Here is a 24,360-nt window from a genome sequence, read left to right on the forward strand (position 1 = left end):
ACTGCAGCTAGCAGTCGATCATGGCCAAATGAACTGATCCAAACGTGTGCGGAAGTTGCAAAAGGAGCTTCAACAAATGAGAAAACTGATGATTCCACTCCTAGGGCGATGTTAAGAGTCCCCGTAGCTTTTTTATATCGATTGACTATTCAGCATCCTAATGAGCCTTCTGGAATTCAAGGAACACATAATTCTGTGGTATTTGCCTGAACGGTGGAAACATTCATGAAATAAATGTTCCGCTTTAAATTTGTCGATGTGAACCTGAGCTGAACATTTAACGAAAGGACGGTTATCAAGAATGGATGAAGCTAGAGTATCCTCAACGCTCGGTGCGCAGCGCTGTGATTAACCTGATTCCTTTTATCGAATTTTAATCTGTGCGGTTTCTGACAAGCGAGGACCGATTGAAAAATTTAATTCATTGCGGCAACAAACAGTAATATTTCTTGTACCTAAGAAGGGCACAGGCAGAGACCCCGCAACTGCACGAGGTAAAAGTTGATGTTGGAAAATAAAAGGTACCAAGGTAACTAAGATTTAAAAATCGTTAGTAAATTTTGAACGAAAACCACAGGAGCACGAACAGTAACACATGCTGAGTTGCCACGAGATGGAAATCAGCCGGGTAAAGATACCACTGCAGAAATACAAATGTATAAATGAAGAAACAAATAAATAACGGCAGCAATAAAAATGAAATGTCTCAAATGATAAAAATTGAAAGCCATTGCCGTAAAATATTGTCTCTGAACATCCATGCCACAATTTTCTGCATACCGTTACATATAAATAACGGCAGCAATAAAAATGAAATGTGTCAAATGATAAAAATTGAAAACCATTGCCGTAAACTATTGTCTCTGAACATCCATGCCGGAATTTTCTGCACAGAGTTACAATGATTATGAAGGACCTAAAAAGCGCGGGAATAAGCCACATAAAACTTGGCTGTCCCTTGGTTTCTGTGGCTGTTGGCTTCTCTCATATTTATAACGAGCCCCTCATTCCCCTCCCCTTGTTTGCTTAATTGCTTAGCGAGGGCCTCTGTTCAAGCAGCCTTGACGCCATAGGAAGCATAAGAGGGTTCTCACACAGCTTCCACCCTCGCCGTTCGATGGCTTGACAGCCGTCGCCGAAGCTCAGCGGTAGAGCACCGGGCGCGTATTTCGGAGGTCGTGGGTTCGGATCCCACCGGCGGCACGTGGTTGTTTTTTCTTCTGCTTTTCTAATCAATTAGCTTTGAGTGATAACATATTCAGTAATATTCTAAATCGAACAACAGCACGAAATAAATAAATTAAAAATCCTCTACGTCCCTTGGTTTCTGTGGCTGTTGGCTTCTCTCATAATTATTTATAACGAGCCTCTCATTCCCCTCCCCTCGTTTGCTTAATTGGCTGACTAGAGTTCAGGATCAGGATATCGAAATATAAATGTGTAATAGTGTTGCAACAGTATTAATCGATTCCGACAGCTGCAAATGTGGCTTTTGTCTTTAAACATTCAGAACATCCAGTTTTGTGCGTCTGACTCAGTACGCCAAGCAACCACGAGAGGACAGGGCGGAAGGTACCCCTTTTCTTTGGCGGCAGGTGGGCGCCACACCTGTCGAGTCACGACACGACTGCCTCCAGGGCAACGTCGTTTCGGCCCCTCTTTAGTGAGGTCCTTTTCCCTTTCAGGTGAAGGGGAGAAAGAGAGGCTAAGATGACAGGGGCACTGGCCGATCTCTTGTGCACGTGCATCAGGGTCACCAGCACCAAAGCCACCTGGCAGAACCCATGGAATGCATCGCGCTCAAGAATGTTGCCGGCTTTGACGACAAGGACCTTCCAGGAACTCAATGGACCACGAGCAGAGTAATCCCCGAGACATGGTTTAGAAAAAAAAGGGAAGTGGGGGAGGGGGGGGGGAGTCCAAGGGAACGTCACAACGAGCGAGTGCAGCGCACGACAAAAAAAAACGGTCTCGGAAGACGGTCGCGGGCGGCTGGGAAGGAAGAAACGTACAGCTCTTGTGCATACTTGTGCTGCATGTATTAAGCAGGTTGTTGCGTTGGAAACGTAATGCGTGTTTTAAACACGTGACAGCAAGAACGAGAGATAAAACATCACGACTGTCCCAAGTAGTTTCTGTTAATTCGGGGCTGAATTCTTACAGTACAATCATGAGGATACATACTTCTCTGGTAACATTTGACAGTCGACGAACTCTTCGCCGTTCTGTGTAATATGCATATTGTGACGCATATTCATGCGTCTCATGGCACCTCAATTTTGAAGCGACAAAGGGCAAACATTAAGTGCTATGGTATTGGGCTTATACCTTTAGAGCCATAGTGCAGGCATGCATCTAAGGGTTTAGGGGGGGGGGGGGGGGGGGGTGGAGCGGCGTCTTAGCCTAAACTCCCCCTCCCCCGTCCCTGACCTTCGATACGAAACGTTAACTTGTGCCCCTCTCGAAAAATACTGCTGGCTACGTGCCTGCCCTAGTCTGCGGAAGACCATCACTTACTCTTGCGGGCAGTAATAGATTCGGATTTTACTTAGCGGTTTCCCTCTTTAAGGGATTGCCTTTTCTTTTGGACAACCTTCGCCGGGGCACTTGGGATAAATAATTATCATCGGATAAGACATTGATGCACTCATAGCAGCAGATGCGACCTCGAGCTTGTCATTATAGCGTCGTCCAAAGCCGGTGATTCAGTACAGTCGTACGCGATGACGCCAAACCTTTCGATCATGTCTTCGAGGCAGAGTTCCTGCACAAAGACTCGGTCTTTGCTCCTGACTACTTACTTGGTAACATCAGAGCGCATGACTTCGCTCATGGAACGCCACCGAGTATGGCAAAAGACATTTTGGGATGCCTAGCTAGGGTTTAAGGTTGACGATTTTATAAGGCCGTAAAAGGGCGCTCAAGACGAAGACACAAAGATGAACACACTAGGCGCTGGTGCGTCCATCTTTGCGCGTCTCCATCTTCTGAGAGCTTGCACTATCCTATGATACGCAATCAACTATAGGCCTAGCGCTGCCGCTGTTGACGATTCGAAGGCTGGAGATGGAGACGGCTCTCGTTCTATGTGCGAAGGAGAAAGGTGGGTTTAAAAAGCGAGCTTCACTGCCCAAGGCTACACGCATATGCCACAAAATAAGTTGTAAATTAGCACGCAAGCTAAGCTACTGCAGACTTTGTTTTTGGTGGTTGAGTCTGCAGTCACCGCAAGCTCCAAATGATTTGATGCGAGGTTTGCTACTTCAGAGCGGCATAGATTCGCCAGGAACTTCACAAATGCACCGTCCTAAATTAAATCATACCTGGGAGCTTAAAAGACGCCACACTCTTTCTCCGTTGTGGCTACCTTCACAATGAAAAATTGTCGCGGCACCTGCTTGCCGCATTTATGCCAGAACCATCGTGCAACATCTTGAGGGTAAAAACAATGTTATAGTGACAAGATAACCGCTAATAAAAGTTGTTCTTGCAAAAAACAACAAGCTACATAAATAGCTATCGCATCTGGGAAGCAGCAAAAGAAGTGCCACTGAAAAAGCAGCGCTTGCCACATGCGGGGAATTTGTTTTCGCTCTGCCACTTAGGAAAAAAAGCAGAAATGCTCAAGAAGGCTTACAAGGTACATGAGTCAGCTATTGCCATAAGGCAACTTGAACAGCGTGCCTTACTAACAAAGGAGAGTTGGACACGTGTCTATGATAATGACAGGTTGGTTGTTCACTATTCACGTGAATATATTTTCAGATATCTGCTATGCATACATGCTATTAAAGCATATGTACAATCGGGGAAAAAAGTCTGTGAACCACGTGTTCCTCAAACGAAAGCGGCGGCTGGTTTGAGGAACACGTGACATTTAGCCGGGGGCTAAAGAGCCCGCTTGGGGAGGTGAAAGTCAAAGCTTTGTTCCTTCATCTCCACAAGTGTGGTCTCCAGCTGCTGGCTAACAATAAAGCTATAGGCTTCGTTTGACGGACCCATGGTTCACAGACTTTTGACCCCTATAGTACTCCCAGTAGGCTTTCCTATATAATGTACACCTCCCCCCCTCCCCTGGTCAAAAGTCCCCGGGCTAGGGAGTTAGTTTTTAAGCTGCGTACTGGAACGTCTACAACACCATCCCTGAACCTCGAAATAAGTGTATGTGTTAGGAGAGGCATCATTCTCACGTCCGGAAGCCTTGGTAGCTTTACACACGTATTAAGTGTCATAGTAAACTGCAGAAATCCTGACAGTGCGACCTAGAAACTATTGACTCACTCTGTACAGATTCTGTAAAGCGTTATACTCTGTTTACTTTCCTGTTTACATTCTCCTTAATTATTCAACGACTTGGATATGATTTTACCAGAGCGTTGACATTAATTACTCAGAATATGCGCACCGTGTTCCGTCTAAGCCTCGCACCTAGCTCTTCGGCGGCGCTCCGACTGCCTTCCTTCATGCTTCCTCCTCTGCGCCATGTTTTCAGTGCGCTAGCTCGGCGCTTGACGCATTTTTACCACGTTTTTGCTCTTTTTTGGACTTAGCGCTAAGACAACGAACTCGAGATCCAGTGGGAACCATTGCGTCCTCCTCGGATGCGACAACTACACTTAACTTCCGACGTAGGGTGGCCTGTTTGGGCTGGTCGCAGACTTGTCGCGATCGACGAACGATAATGGCGCGTTGGCCGGTGGTCCCATACACGGCGGTTAGCAGTACAATGAACATTTCCGGTCTTCGTCCGCCCGTCCGGCGACACGTTGCCGGTTGGGGCAGTAATTCCAACTTAACAAACAGAACTGGTTTATTAAGGACTGGAATGAAATAGAAGGCAGTTTAAGAAAAATGTGGTTTAACCACTGATCCTGTTAAATATTTTAAACTTATATCTTCAATAACTACTGCTTAACTCTTCGCATACATTGTTATTTTATTTGTTCATGGCTTCCTTTTTTGCAGGGTTTGTTACTAAAAAGATTCATTGTATTAGTGTTCTGTTTGTATAATTTTAATAATGCAGTAATCTTCGTTCTTTGCCGCGCTGCCATTCTTTTGATTCTTTTGCTTACTTATATGTCATGCAAAGTGTCTTATTTGTGCTTTTGATTGATTCTTTTGCTTACTTATTTCATCCAGTGCGTCTTATTTGTGCTTTTGTTGTTTGTTTTATATTTGTGGTTTTTTTTTCTGTTCAATTGCCTGTGCCCCCCCCCCCCCCCCTATGTAATACCCCCTCGAGGGCCTTTAGGGGTATTCTGCATAAATAAATATAAATAAATAAAAAAGAAAGGCTAAGATTGAGACTCGGCGCGCTCTTTCAACTTCTTTGTTTTCGGCTGGTTTCAAAACCATCGGCAGTTGGTCGGAAGTTTACTATTCCTGCTCGCGCGTAATTCCAACCAATAAGAGTGCATTGGCAATACACAAACAAGTAGGAGGAGTTCAGGTCTCGCCAGTGCCTTACTCAGTGGACCCCGTACTCCAAAGAAGGTGTAGGGCGAGCAGTTTCGCGTATGCAGCTCGCTACATGTGCAACCGATCGAGGCTCCCCCGCAGTGTTGCCGGTAACGCTTTACTTTTTTCGGAAACTTAGTAACGTGGTAGTGGTTTATTTAAAAAAGATAAATAAATAAATAAATAAAAAGTGAAGCAAAAGAGTGTTGCCGGCCGCGGCAATTGCTATCTAATATCTTAAGCACCCGAGCTGCAGCCTGCGGAAACGAAAGGGAAAGGGAGAGGATAGTGAGGAGAAGTATAGAGGGGAGCGACAGCGAGAAAGGACAGGGGAGAGCTTTGTACACTATTTACAAAATACAAAAGTAATCAAGTTCGCGCCGCTCGCGCGCTAATGTACTCGTTACCATTTCGGAACTGTAACGGGTAACGTACTTACGTTAACATTTTCCGGCAACGTGAGGTGTCACGTTACTACCTACTTTTTATTCCAAATGCGGAAAGAAAAAAGAAAAACGCCGAAAATGATTTTTCAAATAAACAAAATCTACAGGTGTTTTCGACGACCCGTGTTGCGGCTCGCGTGCATGCCAAAAAACACCTGTCCTTGACGACGCACTCAACAACAAAAAAAAAAACCACGAACACGCAGTCACACACTTGCCTCCGTCCCCAAACCACTCACGAACTCAGGAATGTCGCCAGTTCACTTCAAGATGGCCCCAAGAGAGTCGTGGAAAGAGTACAATGGTACAGCACAGAAAAGGGGATTGCAGTCAACCGGCTGTTTCTATCTGCAACTGCGGCTACGTTTCTGGTTATTGCGAGCAAAGCTGACCTTGAACACCTTGACATAAACACTCGCATTTTGCGATAATTATGCAGGTTCAAGTAAAAAAAAAATTGTTTTCGTGCGCAAATTTATTTTTTCTGGAACTGACATTTAAGCATTTCTTTATTGCTACACGATTTCCGCGTAATTTCGTAAGCAGAAGCACACCAAAATTCCTGTAAATTTGTTGAGTTCAGCTGTTTTCTTTGTGAACATATTTGACAAGGTTTTAGGCGTAAAAAACAGACGAGACACATAGGAAGGTAACAGGACGAAGCGCCATCGTCCTGTTTCGGCGATGGCCCTGCGTCCTATTACCTAATTCCTATGTGTCGTCTGTTTTTTGCGCCTAAAACCTATTCAAATATGAACCAAAACCAAATAGCCCAGAAGCAAGTGTTCTTTCTTAGTGAAGTTGGAATCTTATGAAGTATGAGATTTATAAAATTGTTATCTTGAGTTCTTACAGCGAGGACACACTGAATAAAATTTACGGTCATAGAGTAACGGCAAAGTAACGTGCGATACTTTTTAGAGCGCAGCTCTTTGGCGTCCGTTCCTGGGTTTCGCGTCGTCGTCGGCGTCGGCCTCGTAACCAGCTCCGCCCCCAATGTCATGCTTTTCAATTGGTCGAAATGCTCGTGACGTCACAGTGCGCGAATTTCAAATGGGGCCAATTGTACTTTGGCTAGTAACCATGCAACCAATCAAAGGGATCGTATAGCGATGCTGCAACTAAGTTGGACTGAGTTTAGTTAATTGCTTAATTAATCAATTAGCCTAATTAATATAGAGGAGAATGAAGAGGTCAGAAGAAAAGAAAAGAAAGACGCGCGCCGCAGCGACAACAGCGTCCGCGGAAGGAGACGCTGCTGAAAAAAAAAAAACAGATAAGTACGAAGCCGCGTTCCCACCACCACCACGCACTTCCCCACTCAGTAAGACGTTGCTCGTTTCATATACGTTGTGTCGAACATCCTAGACAGTTCCAACAATTGACAGGTTAATGACAGAACACGATGGATAGAAATGCAATAATGTAAATATGAAATGGCCTAATTAACCTTTCTAGTTAGACCGCATAAATCTATAAAACCGAGAACGAAATTGGTCGAGTTGGGGAATCGAACCAGGGTCTCCGGAGTGCGATACGAGCACGCTAGCCACTCCGTAATGCCAGCTGAATGGTTTGGAATGAACAAAGGCGCGTCTAGCTAATACGGCGTCTTCGTTCACTCCCATCTTCCCCCTTCCCCTTACGGCGAGGTGCAGGTGTCCACCCAGATATGCGAGAGAGATACATTTCCTTTCGTCAAAAAATAAATTTACCGTCCAGCAAGGCGTACAGCCGAATTGGCGATGGCGTTCTGTGGACTCCCTGGCAGCGTTGCAAGACGCTGTCGCGTTCCACTCTTACAGGCGAAGCTTAACATGTTAACCACACATCAGTAACACACGCAGACAGCCAATGGACGCGTCATTCGCTGGCAGCACTTGATTCATCATTCACAACCACATTCTTAACGTACGCTCCCTTGGTGGTGGTGGTAGTGGTTTATTTAAAAAATAAAGTGAAGCAAAAGAGTGTTGCCGGCCGCGGCAATTGCTATCTAATATCTTAAGCACCCGAGCTGCAGCCGGCGGAAACGAAAGGGAAAGGAAGAGGATAGTGAGGAGAAGTATAGAGGGGAGCGACAGCGAGAAAGGACAGGGGGGAGCTTTGTACACTATTTACAAAATACAAAAGTAATCAAGTTCGCGCCGCTCGCGCGCTAATGTCCAAGCATTGTCCGAAAATAAGTGCGCGCGAGCGGCGCACAATCACTTACACAAGAAGTAAACTGTATGTGCATAGCCGCGCGCACGTAGCGTCCTGTCTCGGATTAATCGCGCGCGCGGCACACTGCACTAGCGGCCGGGGTGGGGCGCCCGGCCGCGTATACCGTCCGAGGTAGCACCCACGGAGCGTTCGTGTCACGCGTGCACTACCTGGCGTAGAGCAAGCGGGGAATCAAGTCCGCCTGCTCGATGAACGCACAGAGGCTCACCATTGTTCTGTCACGGGTGCGCGCACTGCCGCGCGGCCACAGGAGCGCTTCGAGACTGTCCGGGATGATTCCCAGCGCCCTGTAGGCCGCGAGCATCTCGCGACGCGGCACTGCAGAAGCGGTACAGCGAAGGAGCATGTGCTCCAATGTCTCCACTGCGCCGCATTCAGCGCACGCGTCGCTCGACGAAAGTCCGTGGCGCACCCGTCTTTCCCCGGGCCACACGCAGCCGACGCGCACTCGGGTGATCATCGCCCGCTGGAGGCGCGACAGTGAGCGCGCGCCGACGAGAGAAATGCGCTCTCCTCGCGCGATGCGAGGGTCCGGGTGTTGCTGACGGAGGTGGTCGTAGATCACCGCACGCACGTCTTCCAGGGCGAGCGGCTCGTCGCTGGGAGGAAGCTGATGTGCGGCGGTGGCGAGCTCGTCGGCTTGCTCGTTGCCGCGGATGCCGCAGTGACCGGGCACCCACTGCACGCGAATACTGCATCTGCGCTCCGCGAGGCGCTCCATGCGCTCGCGTAACGCGCACAGCAACGGGGTGCCACGGGCGGGAGTCTGCAGGCGGCTGAGGGCGGCACGGGAATCACACAGCAGAGCACACCTGGGTGGCGGCGGAGTAAGGGTGAGCACCATGTCCAAGCCCAGGCGAAGACCCAGTAGCTCCGCCGTGGTCGAAGAGCCCAGGTAAGCCACTCTTTGCTGGCGGTGCAGCTGCAGGGCGGGGATGGTGGCCGCTGCGGCGAGCGAGCAGTTTTCGCTCACCACGGAGCCGTCAGTGAACACAAGCAGATGGTCGCGCAGTTGCTCGTAGATGACGGCTCCGGCTAGCTGCTGCACTGCACATAGTGGTGTGCTGCGTTTTCCCGCGATGCCGACGATCTCTCGCTGTACCTCCGTCGTGAGGGGCCAGGGGGAGCAGAGGCCGTATACGCTTCAGGGCACGGTGGAATTCTTCAGGGCGACACCCTCAGCGCTCTCAAAGACGCAGTGTGCGCGTGCCCGGTTCTTGGCAGCAAATTGGACCTGGCGTCATGCTCGTTCCAGGCAAGTGCACGTGTGTTCCTTTGCTTGTTTTCAGCTGCGTTTGATAAGGTGGCGGTGTATGGAGTTTAACGTCCCAAAGCGACCGAGTTTTTGTGAGACTCCATAGTGAAGGGCCGCGGACAATTTCGACCACCTGTGGTTCATTTAACGCGCACTGACATCGCACAGTACACGAGCCTCTAGCATTTCGCCTCCATCGAAATGCGACCTACGCGGCAGAGATCGAGCTCGCGTCTTGTGGGTCAACAGCCGAGTGCAACACTGAGCCATCGCGGTGGCAGCCGATAAGGTAGCGTTACGCGGAAATACTGCCAACTGAGGCTTTTCGGCAAATGTTCGAATCCGGATGGTGTTCACATCGCTAAGAGAGGCATGGCATATTCATGCACGTGAGGACCAGAGCTATACAATTTGCAGTGGAATATATGGTTCGCGCCTGGTTCGCGTCGTGTTCCGCTTGGTAACCGTGCGGGCCGAGCTGTAGCTTTTACATTTGTTTGTGTAAGAGCACATGGCACATTTTGTTCTCTTCCTTTGTGTTCTTTTGCGCTATTCATGTGTAAGGATTACATGCAGCAGTTTTTATTTTTACTATGGCCTTACGAGAACAGGCACTGCTGAACTGTGCTATTATTTCTGGCGATGGTTGAAATAAACAGTAACTGGAGGGGCGCTAAACGTTTCGTTTTTCACAGTCGCGTTTCGGGCTTCGCGGCCGAAACCTATGTGCATGAACCTCAGGGCGACGGCGGCCAGCTACGATACGATGCGGTGCTGTCGAAGCGTTTGGTTCATGTCTCTTGTCTTGTAGCTTATTTTCTGAGTCTTCCAAAATTTCCCTATTCGCCCGGAGATAGTACCCATACGTAGTTTGACTAACCAGGCAGTCACCCTCTGACTGTACACGTTAACCATTTGCCATACTGCTGCTCCCCCTTTGTCTGGCTTTGCCTTAGCAGTCGCGCCATGCAACCTAGCTGTCATCGCCGCTGCCTTGCACAGTCCGCAATGGACATAATATTCGATTTGCCGCGGCTGTGAAGCATAACCGAGAAAAAAAAAAAAATATAACTATGTTTGTCAGTAACAAAAGGCTGAAACACTTCTTGTGGGGCTACGTGCTAGCACACACAAGAGCGAAAGGCATTTCATGCCCAGTACAAGCACTCCATCCACTTTGCTGATTTTTGTAGTGGTCGGTGGAGGATCGCTCACCATGCAAATGCATATTAGTGATTTTGCTCATATCAGAATAAATTTAGTGTACATTACTGGTCTGTTTTCTAATCCGTGTGCATAGCTCTGCTGTTGCACATTTACTTTGTTTTGCTGTACTAGGCAACGGAGGCAGTGACGGCGGTCCTTGCCGCACCAACTTGTCTTGCATGGAGTTTCCTGAGACTCGTGCACAGTATAAAAACCAATTGTTATTTGCCGTTTCCAGATTTTGGACAAGACGTTTGATGAATACGTCAACCTTTCTGCTGAGGACAGTATCCCAGATTTGTCCAAAATTCAGCTACGTGCACATGTCAGTGAGCAGCAGTGTGCATCGACATCTTCAGAGGTATTTGGATTCAGTAGTCGTGTAGTCAGTGAAATCACAACTCAGTTTCGAATTCATGAATGAGCTGTTGGCTTTTTCTTGCAGCCCACTGTGTCTGACAGGACTCTGGCCAGTGGCGGAGATGACCACGAAAACAGGACTGTGGCCAGTGGCAGAGATGACCACGAAAATGGCCTTGATGTGTCCTTCAATCTGTAAGTGCATAGAGCGGTACAGTATGATCTCAATAATGAGCCTCACAGTATCGCAAATTAATATTTGTTTTGCCTGTTAACCATGTAGTAAAGAAAAATTTATTTAGTGTAAAAACAGAGAAGTCGGCCTGATGGTACATATCTATATATCAACCTGCTACTCTGTGCTGGAGCGTGGAAGAGGAAAAGAAGGTTCAGAAACAAATGAACAATACACTGTAGCATGGAAACTGAAACCACACCTATCCGTTATGGCTAACGACATTTGCCTGCTGCTCACTTTATCGGTGCTTGCAGTGTGCACTTTTCAACTAGCAGTCATGGCGGTGCTGATGTCAGGGTAATGCTTATTGCTCACTGTCGTGTTCGCTGCTCCCATGCTTATATTGCCGCCGTTTCAAGTAAAACTTCTCTACACATCAGATTTTAAAATTCATACACAGTACACTTGTGGTACGAAATTTTATGAATTCGAATCATATCGAAATTTGTGACAGACGTGATTGTATCACCGAGATTCTGTTTGGATGTAATTCTGCTTTCCTCATCATAACACTGGCTTTGAACATTAAGATTCTTAAAGTCCAAGCGTCATAAATATTCTGAAGCACAACACGCTTCACATAGGCATCCACTATGGCCTTTTGTTGCATTTAGAATAGAGGCTAACTTCAGAATACTATCCAACAAATCCATGAGAATGTTCATTACTGATCTTATGCATTTCAGTTCCTCCTAATTTATATACTAGACTAGTTCTGGAACCTTGACAGTGAATTTAGTGTTGGAATTGGCTGGCAGAGACATGCTACTCAATCTTACACAGAAGGCGTACAATTAGGGTGCAGTAGTACAGCGGGAGACAATTTCTGAGACCAAGGAGCTTAAGAGTTCAGATAAAGCAGTTCCTTCTTCAAGAGTGATCGAAGGCATGCTGACGGAGGTCTCTCCTCTTGTGTTAATGATGAAAGTTCTATAGATGTTCTGGTTGTTTTCTCTTGATATCTTCTTAAGATGCATATCTGATGAAGCGTCAGTCTGCAGTTTTTATAGCATTTGCAGTGTATAGAAAGATTGCTCCTCCCCAGGCAAAAAGCCTCCCCAGATGAACTGCAAATGCAGGAAAGGATGTCGCTGACTTCCCGCCATAGGATTACCGAGCTTTCAACAAGTACTGTTCAAGAGGCAAAGGAGAAATACCCTTACTTAAGGAACTTTGAAAAGCTAAGTCAACTCTTCCTACTATCTTAGAAGAACTTGTTGTTGGGCTAGTTGGTAGTTATTCATAATTAAATTCAAAGGCGCCAAACCATACGCACACACACACACAGGAGAAGAAAGACGAGACAGAGCGCCAGTCTTCCTACTATATTTGAGAGACAGCATTTACATTATTTTAGGCTACTTCTTAGGTGAGGCAGCATTTGTTGAAAAAGTAATATAGGTTCTGTGACTGGTCGAAAAACAAATTTTTAATGCACACTAAATGCGAGTGATTGAGTAAAACTTGAAAAAATGGAAGAAAAAATGCCAATTTTCGAAGCTGAATTTTCTGCACAGTAGCACCTCACAGTACGCACTATAAAATTTTGTCTAAATGAGCTGTTTGGGAATCAACCATCCACATCGTGGCAATGTCTTTGTAGCAAGCAACTGCTGACATCAGTCATGTGTCGGCTACTCCTGATTCCAACGTTATCTGTGTTGTGAAAAAAAAACTGGTCGCAGTTTGGTAATGTGCACACTGAGCTGCTCTACGGGGGGAATGCATACAAAGCGTTGTGTACCTGTATGCTCTCGAGCCTTAATGCAAGAAAAGGTGCATGAGCATACATTTTTTTTACCCAGCGATGATGTCATAGTGATGCAACAATTTTGTTACTGCTGTAGTTAGACTCTAGTGACTACACTTATACTAGCAGTTCCTGCATTTAGCTGTTGTGTGTTTCTTAAGCCAGGGCTCACTGCTTACCTCCAGCGGGGGGTGCACTATGGGTGATTTATGCTGATGTCGCACATTCAGGCGACTAAGTAGTAATCACTGGGCAGGTACTAACAACATATAAAGCAAGAACCATGCAGGTGGTAATCAGGTTGTAAGCTTGGACAGTAACAGGGGGGGGGAGGGGGTTAGCCCATGAAGGAAGACACACCCTACACACCTTAGCGTGGCAACGTTTTAAGATGCAAAACCAAGTGAAACAAAACGAAGCATATCAATGAAAGCAGCTCGAACTACCACGCTGTTTTGACTTTGCCTAGCCGAAGAAATGATTGCTATTTTTTAATGTGAAAGCATTTATTTCTTGGCTCATGACGCGGTGTTCTGTGCATTGAGTGTGTGAACAGAAAGTGTGCACTCCTAGTTGGAGAGCAACATGGGTCACACCCTATGGGTGCTTGTGGCAAGAAGAGCCACTTGCCAATGCATTGGCGCTTCGCTTAAACGCTGCCCCACTGTGCTGGCAGTGGCATGAGCACTCACCGGCGTCTGTGAACGTTCAGCAGAGAATGACTAATTCTGCATTTAGTATGGGGATTGGCCCATGGAGGAGCTCTGAATGGTGTGCGGTTTGGTGGCCACTGCGAACTAAATTGCACAAATGCACCAACAGAAACAGCAGTAGTGCACATTGCTTTCGCATTTCTCCACTAAAGCAGACTTCAGTGCCCCCGGTATACTCTTTTGATTATCAGATTGAACCTTCTTAAGCAAGTCAAGTCTTTGAAGTACAAGGTAGTGGAGGGCTCCGAATTAATTTAGGTCATCTGGGATTCTTTAACATAATTCACATCCCATAGCAGACGGACGTTTTTCCATTTCGCTTCTATTGAAATACAATCACAGTGGCCAAGGTCGAACTGCCGACCTTGGAATCTGCGGCCGAACGTTAGTCACTGAACCGTCATACCTGGTAGATTGATGCCATGCTTTGCGTCAACTGCATTCTATGCATTGTTACTAACTTTTCCTGAAAACGATTTGCAGCACTTTTGCTCTGATGTCAACAAAATTCTTTACTTATTTCTGATTTTCAAGATAAGTTTGTTGAATGAAAATGTGCTTTATCGTTTTTTCCCCCTAATGTTGCATTCTTCTGGGGAAGAAAACAAAAAATAGCTGTTTTCTAACTTCCAAAATTTCTTGAGATTTCACATCTCTTCTGTGCACTCATGTTCTGTTGTACTACTAGAAAACTCAGCTACTGCTTCCAAAAAATTGATGTGGTGAAAAAGTTAGTGCTCAAATGCATTTGGGCAGAAGACCCATTAGCTGTGCCACGAAGGCTGTGCTTGTGCCAAGGTTAAACTGTCAGCATCATAACTTTTGGTTTTCTTTCGTGTGTGACTCGAAATTTTCAGGCTCAAGTACACCTTCAGAAATAAGGTGGTGTTAGTATTTTGTGAGGTCAGAGTGCTCATTTGAACTGTGCATTCGTCAGTTCCTTGCCTTATATTCAGTAGATGCCATGATAAAGTAAAATCACCGCTTTGTATGCGTTGCTGTTTTGTTGTAAAGCACTTTTACATACTTTTTTTCAGTTTTGCAGTGACTTTCAGAGATTGACGAAGGTCAGCCCTTCAGCTTGCATAGCAGAGGGGATTGACAAGATTATAAAATCAGCCCAAATGCAACTCATTCCTTGCGAAGCAAGCATAATGGATTCTCTCCGACGTGCTGGAGAAATGGCACCAGAGAGGCTGCGAACGCGATGTGAGTAGTGTTACAAAGGCTTTATTGCTATATTTCAGACCTACACTCTGTGTCAAATTATTTTTGCAGGGTTTCATCTTATAGGCATAGCATTAGACTTCATCTGTGTTTAAAGGTTTGGTTCTTTCGAGGTTTGCAACTCGTATCTGGTCCTGCATGGAAAGAATTTGATGGCATGTTGCTTAGTCTGCGGAATAGAAAACTGTTGTAATATAGCACAATTATATGTGTAAATAAGGAATGTTTTTAGCTGTGTCAAGCACTAGACAATATTTGAAGACCCGTTGGAATGGCCATCAAGATAGAGCAGACTTAAATAAGATAATGTTAATCTAGCAGCAATGTTTCATTACTTGTGGGCACAGAAGATTACAAACAACTCACTTTCTAAACAGCCTTTGTCATATAATTAGGGAACTTTAAGAAGATACTAAAAAAGTGCATTCAAACATTCCCTATAAATGTTTTGCTTTTGCAGACATCCTAACAGTCGCAGTTGTGCGGATACTGTCTGCAAGTGTTAAAGAGATGAATGGGCTCTCAGCTTTTTTTGTGCGAGAGAAGGTAAGTTTCTTAATTTTGTGCTGCTAGAATGCGTGGCCTGTCAACCAGCATTGTCTGCAGATTCGATCATTCTACATATATGGACTATACTACATTAAACAGGAGAAGCCTAATATCAACGTAATTACGTTAGTGTAATGGTTTAAATTTTGTTAGCAAATGTGTTATAACTAAATAAAGGTAATAAAGTTGTCATCTAAGAATTGTGAGTGCTGCTGGCTATGGTCCAAAAGTTAACATTGCGTATAAACGAAAATTGCATGTGTAAATATGAGACAAGCCATTTTGTACTGTTAACATTTTTGTATTGTATTGAAAAAATGTATAATGTACAGACAACTTTATGAAGAGGGTGACTTAAGCATGGAGAGATGGAATTGAATTAATCCCTCATGGGCTGTTTCTAATAATGAAATATTTTCTTGCCACAACAGGACTTGAGCGTTCCGGCAACGCCATGTATAATTTTCACTGGACAGCAGATTGAAGAAGCAGACATTCTTCATATTAAGGTGGATCGGGAGAAACTTCATGGTCAAAAGAGCAGAGGAGGGGCTGGCGGCTGTTTTATCGGCCAACTGGCTCTTCAGTGTCCAGTACGAACGCAAGCTCTGCAACACGCCTGTAGTGTTAGAGCGCCTTTTTCTTGGCCTCACACTAAGCACACCAAGAGTAGTGGCTACTAAGTTTCTCAATAAAGTCACAAAAAGTGTGCAGTTAAGTATAGTCAGGGTGATGTGTATTTTTCTGTGATATGTAGACGCATTGTGTGAAGTGTTTTATTAGTGTTTTTAATAAATTTGCTCTGCTATGCCAAAACTATAGCCTCATATGCACTCACTCATGTGCACTCTGATATGCATATATACAAGGCTCCGTGTGCCGCACATGCCTCAAATGAGGAAAATGTGGCCCTGCTGTATGATGGGTTATCTGCCTGTGTTGTCAAGGAAGTGTATGTTACTATTGAAGTGGTCAGCATTGTTTTCCGTAATGAATTTTTCCTTGCAGGCATGTCTGGATGGTGACCAAGCATATCCGGCACATGCATGTGTGCATGGAGGTGCCCTCGATTGGCATGCATGTGATCCAAAAAACTGGGTAGCTATAGGACATTATGCAATGTGTTGCCAGCAGTGGCCTGTCAACCAGCATTGTCTGCAGATTCGATCATTCTACATATATGGACGCATTTGCTGTCTTGCATCAATCCTAGCCTATTGCTTGTTCGGTGAATCAATGCGGAGCACCCTTTCAACACCCATTTTGAAGGGTGTTATGGTTAAAATAGCACCCTTTAGTAAGGGTGCAACCTTTACACCCTTCAAAATTTCATGCTGTGCACCCTTTCTTAAGGGTGCTGATGTCTGCACCCTATCTCAGCACCCTTTTTCGAGCACCCATTTGGGTGCAAAGGGTGTTCGTCTGGGGACAAACTGATTTGCACCCTTAAGGGTGAGAAATTGTTTAGTGTGTAGGTTCGGCAGGCGTCGTTGCGGGCACTGCGCTATTGCTTGCTGTGAAGAACATCGGCTTTTGTTTTGCTCGGAACGTGTGTCAGTCACCTAACTTCAAGCCGTCTATCTGTGCGGCGTGACGGGCTGCTGCGCCTTCGGGTGCAGGAACCGTCACGACGGTGGAAAGCGGTTCTTCGCGATCCCATCATCGAAAACCGACGCGGGCCGGAGGAAGGTTTGGCTACACAGAATTGGCCGGGCGAATTTTAACGCAACGCCATCTAACAGACTTTGCGAAGTAAGGGACGTGCTTTCAATAGCTGCTGAGTTTTCCTTTTTTTTTCAAGCTACGCTGTGCAGTGTTTTGTTCGCGATCGAGCGTATGGCCGCAGTAAGCTCGACATAAGGGCGCTTGAGTTGAGCGCATCGTGATTGCACGCACGCAAGCGTGTAAGTGACGCGAGGCACACGTCTAACTGTAGAGTGAAGTTCCTTAAATTTGAGCTCATGCCGCAGTTAGACATACATGAGTACTATGAGCGCAGATCAAACTGCGCTCTGAAATCGTAAAGCGCACGCGTTGCATTCTGCAGTCGCGCGCGTGCGCACGTGCGTGTGTGTATATTATATATATAGATATATTTATATTACAGAAAAAGACAAAGAATTATCGCGCCGATATGCATCGTCAAGGCACCGTAGCACCGTTGGTGGAAACACCAGCTAGCGCGCGCTGGCTTGCGTTTACTCTCAAAATATGACCAGTAGCTGTGGGTATGCGTGATAGTGCCCATCGTAAGTGGGTAGCGCGTTTCCTGTCACATACTTTGTAACAGCACTTCCGCGTTCTCGCTTCCCCTTGACGCCGAACTAATTCGGAGGAGGCTACGAATGCGAGCAAATCTGTGATAACCTCTTTTATTAATGCTAAAACATTTGTTTTTTTTTTGTTAACGTTGCCCACAGTGACGCCTCCATTATCTCCATTTTTAAAAGCTTTGTAGCCGCTTCTTTTGTTTTAATGAGATCAGTATAACAAAAGGCTTTGGCTTTGCCGATGTGCATTTAGTACTCGGGCTGTTTCCGAGCCTGAGCCGGGCAAGTCTACCTCGCGGGCCGGGCCGGGTTCGGGCCTATATCGAAAAAATCGGGCCGGGCTGGGGCGCGTAACGAAAAAGGTTCACGGGCTCGGGACGCGTGAATAATTAAGGCCCGTGCAGTGCTCTAATACATAGCTTGCACCGACGTCACATCCGGTGGCCGTTGGTTGCGAGTCGGCCATGCTGCCGAACTACCGCCAGACCGCGTCTAGCTTTCCGCTGCATATATGTTAGCTCGCAACGTGTCGATTCTCGTCCATCATTAGATTCGGTATGGTTTTGTGTGCCACCCTTGGCTGCTACGATCGTAGCGACTGCTCCAGGTGAAAGAAGCCATTTAACACGAACTTCATCTGCATTCGTAAGATAATCGTAGGCATGCAAGTGCGAGCGCTCCATGACTGAGCACGAATCTGCGCGAGCTGCGGCTGGCTCGCATTAAGCGCGACGATTTGGAACCCGTCAACCCAAATTTACTTGTGCGCGGACTGCACTTTGTGACAAGTAAGAGGCTTGTGTCGTCGACTAAATGTTTACGAAAACGTGGGAAGCAATGACTACACTCTTGAATGTTGCTGTTTTGATTGACGCCATCGAATTTGTCTGAACACAAACCGAGACTGGGTCCCGTGTCGCTGCATCTTAGCTACAGCACTAGGCAAGCCGGCTCAGATCGCCACGACCGTAGCGAGCAATGACGGCAGAGAAAGTGGCGTGCCGAGGCCAAGCTTCTCGTCTCGTTGCTTGCGCATCGCAGACAGGCTTCTCACCCACCAGCAGTAGAAATCATTGTGTGCCTCCATTGATTCGAAGGCTTTCATTTCTTCCAACTTCCCAAAGCTGGCAAGAGTACACGACATCCCCCGTGGGCCACTTCAAGGAACACATCAACGCCCGTCTTCGCGTCGACTCCCGGTTGCAGCGTGTGCGGATCTGTATCATCGCAAATTTTCACTTTGTCTGCGTAGCGTACGCGCGCCGATCGAATAAATTCAGACTAGTAGCCTGCACTGAATGGTTCATTCCTCTGTGGAGTAGGCATCGCGCCTGAAAGATAAGAAAATAATCCAAAATGTCCGAGGAGTGGCCAGGCATCGCAGGGCGGACGGGCGGGGACGGCCGAATGGTTCGGCAGCATGGCCGCAAGCGCTTGATGGGGGCGGAAGTGACGACACGTGCAACCTATGTATAGCGACTATACGAAAGTGGAAGATTATCGGACAGATGTAAAAGCGAGGTAGGTTTTGCTTCTCACTAAATGACTGATGGCGATGGAACATTTACGTAGAAATTTATTAACCCATTGCTGGCAGGCCAAGGATATTTGCGAGGTAGGTTTTCTCCTTACTAAGTAACTATTCCAAAGAAAATTTTTATGCGGGAGTCTATATCGTTACAGTTCATGCACGCGGGAGAACAGGGGAGGCACAGATAAGTGCACACGTAGCGTGGCCTTCATACCGTATTTCGAGCACTCCCTCAAGCGTCTTACCTGGTCCGCGATACACTGCAGCAGACCAAAACCAAAAGCCACTAGAAGATCGGATGAACTACGGGCATTTAGAATGCCTTTACTTGCAGGTGTCTTTCCGGATGTCAAACCTGTGCATCCGTTGTAGCACGTCCAGCGTTCCGGCGGGGACGGTCGTTATGTTTGCATAATCCTCTTCACCAAAACAGATCACCGCAAATTCCTTCTACGGCCTCGTGATTCACGGTCACGTTCAATGCACGCCCCACCCTCGATATCAAACTTGGCACGCCGCATAAAGCCCGGCGCACCCGGACGCGGTGCGCGTGAGGCTCTACCAAAACAGTTCATCTATGCGTGCTCAGTTTTGCCTTTAAACGATTCAGTGAAGCATGCAAATGTTTCTCCTAAGTCACCGATGTATTTATGCAGCGGAACGCATGGTTAATGCGGAGGCATAGAGAAGAACTCGGCAAGTACGGGAATTCAGCGCAACCAATTGAAAAGGGGCTTTAGTTCCTTCGGAGCGGGCTAGAGGTCGCTACCGCAGTCACATGAAATCACAAAGAAAACATAAGTCGTTCGGCCGGCGCGCGCGGGAGGAAGAGAGAAAAGGGAGGGCGTCTTGTCGCTACTTTAGTTTTTCTAGGGGCTTTAATGCTGCCCGGTACCTGGCGCCATCTGGCGCCGTCAAAGCGACTTGCGGAAGCGCATTGGCTGCGTGCGGGCTCCCACTACACGCCATGCTAAAGCTGTCTAATATTTAGCACTCAGTCGGCTGAACCCGACTATCAGTAGAGCAGTAGCTCCATGGTTGCGCAATATGCCAAATTTGAAGGCTCGTCGATCGGACTCCTTGCCAATGCAAAGCATAAAACCTGAACACAAGCCTGAAAAATGCAGTCTCTGAAGCGTTCGCACTTCAGAACTGCCTTTTTAGGGCAAATTTTAACTTGAAAGCATTAAGGGCCCTATTCAGCGGAGAACCGGCCATCGGCAACTTCGTGTCGAGAAAATCGGGATTGGTCGAGAGGGTCATGACGTCAAAACCAAGCACAACCTCATGCGGGTAATTCAAACCACATACAACAATGACGCAGTGAAACAGTGATGACGTTGCTAACATTTCCTCATAGGTCTACTTTGTGGTGATGCAATCCCACCACCATTACGTAGTGCCTGGAAGAACGAAAAAATGATCGAGATGCGAGTCCGTGACTCGAACTGCTACTCCTCAACCACTGGGACCGGTGAGGAAGGTTTGTTCCACTTGGCTGAAAGGACGCCTTGTGTGTTAAAAAAAAAATAAGATGAGATAGACGACAAAATAATGTAATAAAGAAGTTTTCATATCTGTGGAGTGATCTGCAAAGAGGACCTCAGGCTGCTGAAGAGATTAATGGAACCGCGTCGTGCCCTTACGGTAACTCTTTAGGATGAAAATTAGGGGCGATCAATTTTAGCGTTGCAGAGGAAATGTGCTAAAATTCCACTTATGATTCCTTCTCTTCCAGTCAAGATTCTGATTGTGAGCACACATTTTATTAATTTTGTGCGCCTGTCTTGAGTCATTTTTATATAACTTGAGTCATTTTCAGTTCGGCATCTTCCTCATGCCCTATACAAGCGTGCAGGAGACGTTTTTGTTTATATTTTAATTTGAATAATCGAAGCCATATACCGGGGGTGACAAGGCCATCCCATCTTGATGTTTCATTATTCTTCTCGCTTGCACCTTTAGTAGTTTCAATAACTAATATTTACCGCTTTGAATGCAGGTCAGATGCTGGAATGAAGAGAACGGTTGCACTGCTGTAATGGCTGCTTCAGACATCGCCGAACACTTCCAGCACGACTGTGGACACCACTCTGTTCACTGCCCAAAGTGCTCGGCGTCTGTTCTTTGCCGCAAGTTGTGCGAGCACCTCAGATCTGGCTGTTCAGGTCACACAACTCGTCCTCCTTCAGAACGCGGAGGGCAGACTGGGCAACATGACAAATCACTTTTGACAGCTCTGAGAAGAGCCCTAGATCAGCACACAGGCGAAATGAGGGCACTCCTGGAGCAGTTGCTTAGCGATGGCAATGCACGAGCCGACCAACTGAACAAGATCTCGCAAGATGTAAACGCTGTGAGTAAAGCTATAAAGCAGGAACCCTCTAAGGTAGCCCGAGAAGGCCACGGCACTATAAACGGAAGCTTTCTCCAAGTAACCGCACCAGAGCAAATAGAAGGATCCTTGATCGCTAGAAGTGAGGTAGCCGACACTCTCTCGAGGAGAATAAGATCATTAGGAGAAGAAATAAAAGGTGAATTTGAAAAAGCAACGGCACAGAGGCACGACTGCTATTCACGGCTTGCTGCAGCCATCAATGAAGCTAAGGATAGCGAAAAATGCGAACAGAAGGGCATTGGGCCAATTGAACAGACTCATTCGTCAGACTGAAAACAGAGCATCACTGTGCAATTTTTTTTATCACAAACATTCAACTGCTCCACGATACAGCTGTGGCGCTAGGATCCGCCGCCTATTATACCTGTGTGGCTACCGCGTGTCTCCTGCGGTTGGGCTCAGTAAAACAACCAGGCTCTGTTGCTTTATTTGGGGTTGCAGCTACACAAGGGCAGCATGGACGACGTAGGTCAATGGCCATTCCAACACAGATTTAGGCTTAGTGTGGTGCACCCGAAGGAATGGACAAAACGGGAGCCCGAATTTAAACCCTCTCCTTTATGCGCGTATATACGAAGGCCCATACGTTCATCGAACGAGCCTTTCTATCATACCGAAGGGTCGTTCAATCTGTTTGACCTTGCACGTGACGGCTATGTGCATAAAGACGAGCTTTGGATGACACTGGAGTTGATTTCGTGAGTCGTACTTGCATGTTGGAGTGAGGAGGACATCGTGCAAATGCCTGAAGGCCAGTGGTGTTTGTGGAAGAAACTTCACCTCAAGAAATTTAAAGTGGATCTTGACTGTTGTTTATATCGACTGACCTCTGCGCATCACTTTTGTTGTGAGCAGATTGATTGTGAAATAAAACTGTTTTTATGCTTTGCAGTGAATCATAAAACTCGGACTCTGAGTGATCAAGTAGCATTTTTTGTAAGGCAAAATTTTCTTTCGTTATAAAAGGCGCAATTATTTTGATGCACTTGCATATTGCAGCAAAGGCTGTTATAGCCTTGTTTTGCCGCACATATATCCCTGCCTTCTACCATGGAATGTACTCATTAGCTATGAAACCTTAATTGCTTCATGAATTTTTGATCTTAACATAAATAACGTAATCGAGTTTAAATGATAAACTACCTTCAAAGTACATTGAATTTTACACCTGCAAACCTAAGCGTGGCAGGTTTCAAAGGGGTCATTCCATGCCAAGCGAACCATAGTTTGCACTCGACGGGCCTCCTCCGATCTTTTCCATAAAATCTGTGGCTCTTAATTGAACCGTCTAAAGTTCCAGTTGACTGATACTTTTTTTTTCGTGAGGCTGGCAACCATGGGTTGCCATTAGGCATAAAACAGCACTTCATGCCCCAACAAACAAAGTATTGGTGCAGGGAGTTTTACACTGATGCCTCCAAGACTTCTTCAGTTGCAAGTGCAGTTTACAGCTGTCAATCTTCCGAAACGAGAACAATGAATAGACACACAAGAATATTTAATGCAGAATGTCATGGCATCCAGTTGGCTTTCAGATCCATCCTACAAAAGAAAATGCCAACCTCTGTTATTTATTCAGATCCTTTAAGTGTGGTTATGTCCCTGTCCTCCGGGAAACCCTGTAAAAACCCTGTTTTGAATTCCCTCTTGAAATGCCTTATGTCTCATTATACTGGGTACTAGATCACTGTGGCATAGAAGGAAATGAGGAAGCAGATAGCCTTGCTGCGTCAGCTGCCAAACTGAGTCTTATTCATGTAAACCAACTTCCACACCATACTCAGGCCTCATATTAGGAGTGCACTCCGCAAAGAATGCCTGCAGGATTGGGACAAATAGAAAACAAACCACACACGATAAAACCAAGCATTGGAAGATATGCCAAAGATGAACAAAATTGATTCAAAGAAGTTGCTATCTGCAGACTGAGGATAGGATATACATACATCACACATTCACATCTTTTAAACGCTACACCGGCACCACAGTGGGCGAGATGTGGACCCCACATCTCAGTTGTGCACATATCAATCACGTGCACGAGATTGGAGAAAGAAAGACGACACTTCCCAGAACTGTCCACATTCAAAAAACCATTGCACCCTTCTTTATTTTCAGGTGATGACCGCACGTTTTATTGGATAGGGCTTTCAAACGCTTTAGACAAATAGACTTTTGGCAAGATATCTCTTATTTAAAGTAACCTCAGCCCCTCCTCAATGCTGAGAAGGCTGAGCTGCTAGATGCGTCGCTCTTTTTGCCCAAGCAAGGACCGAGGTTTAGGCTACCGTCTTTTATGTATAACTGTTCTTACCACAACTTTTATGTGCTATACACCACTTTAGGCCATTCCACCTCAATTATACATCCTCATGACACACCATAATCATGAACATGCTAACTGTTCGTAGGCCCTATACACCTGAAGTTGATTTTAACATGTGCCATATTTTAGCCTGAGCTGGCCAAAAACCTCGAGTCTGGCGCTCTTTCGCCTTAGATGCACTTGCACCAATAAAAATCTAGCATCATCATGTACCGTTTAAAGAAACTAGCTTTAAAGGTGCACTGAAAAGGAATCTGAACTCGTATGTTTAGCACTGCAACTCGGTCTACATGTTCCAAGCGTTCTTGGAAGCCTCGAATTATTGCCCTATGCGGCCAAGTTCCCTAATTTAAAGCCGATTAACATGGAGCTCAACCCGTCTTTTATTTTTAATTCCCCGCAAAT

At 46.2% G+C, this 24,360-nt stretch overlaps 1 protein-coding gene and 1 pseudogene across 1 annotated transcript; both read left to right on the forward strand.

Moving 5' to 3' along the window:
* Nucleotides 1-22,362, forward strand: part of LOC149329168 (uncharacterized) — a 57,663-nt pseudogene extending 35,301 nt beyond the window's left edge.
* LOC149329170 (uncharacterized) lies at nt 1,785-14,763 on the forward strand. The gene is made up of 5 exons (XM_089561169.1): nt 1,785-1,862; nt 9,190-9,387; nt 10,832-10,954; nt 11,039-11,148; nt 12,237-14,763. Exons 1-5 carry the CDS (start codon nt 1,785-1,787, stop codon nt 12,397-12,399), a joined length of 672 nt encoding a protein of 223 aa, XP_089417295.1. The 3' UTR covers nt 12,400-14,763.
* Nucleotides 22,363-24,360: the final 1,998 nt, after the last annotated feature.

The sequence above is a fragment of the Amblyomma mixtum genome, chromosome 9 (assembly GCF_055824585.1).
Source record: "Amblyomma mixtum isolate Tamu chromosome 9, ASM5582458v1, whole genome shotgun sequence".
NCBI lineage: Eukaryota > Metazoa > Arthropoda > Arachnida > Ixodida > Ixodidae > Amblyomma > Amblyomma mixtum.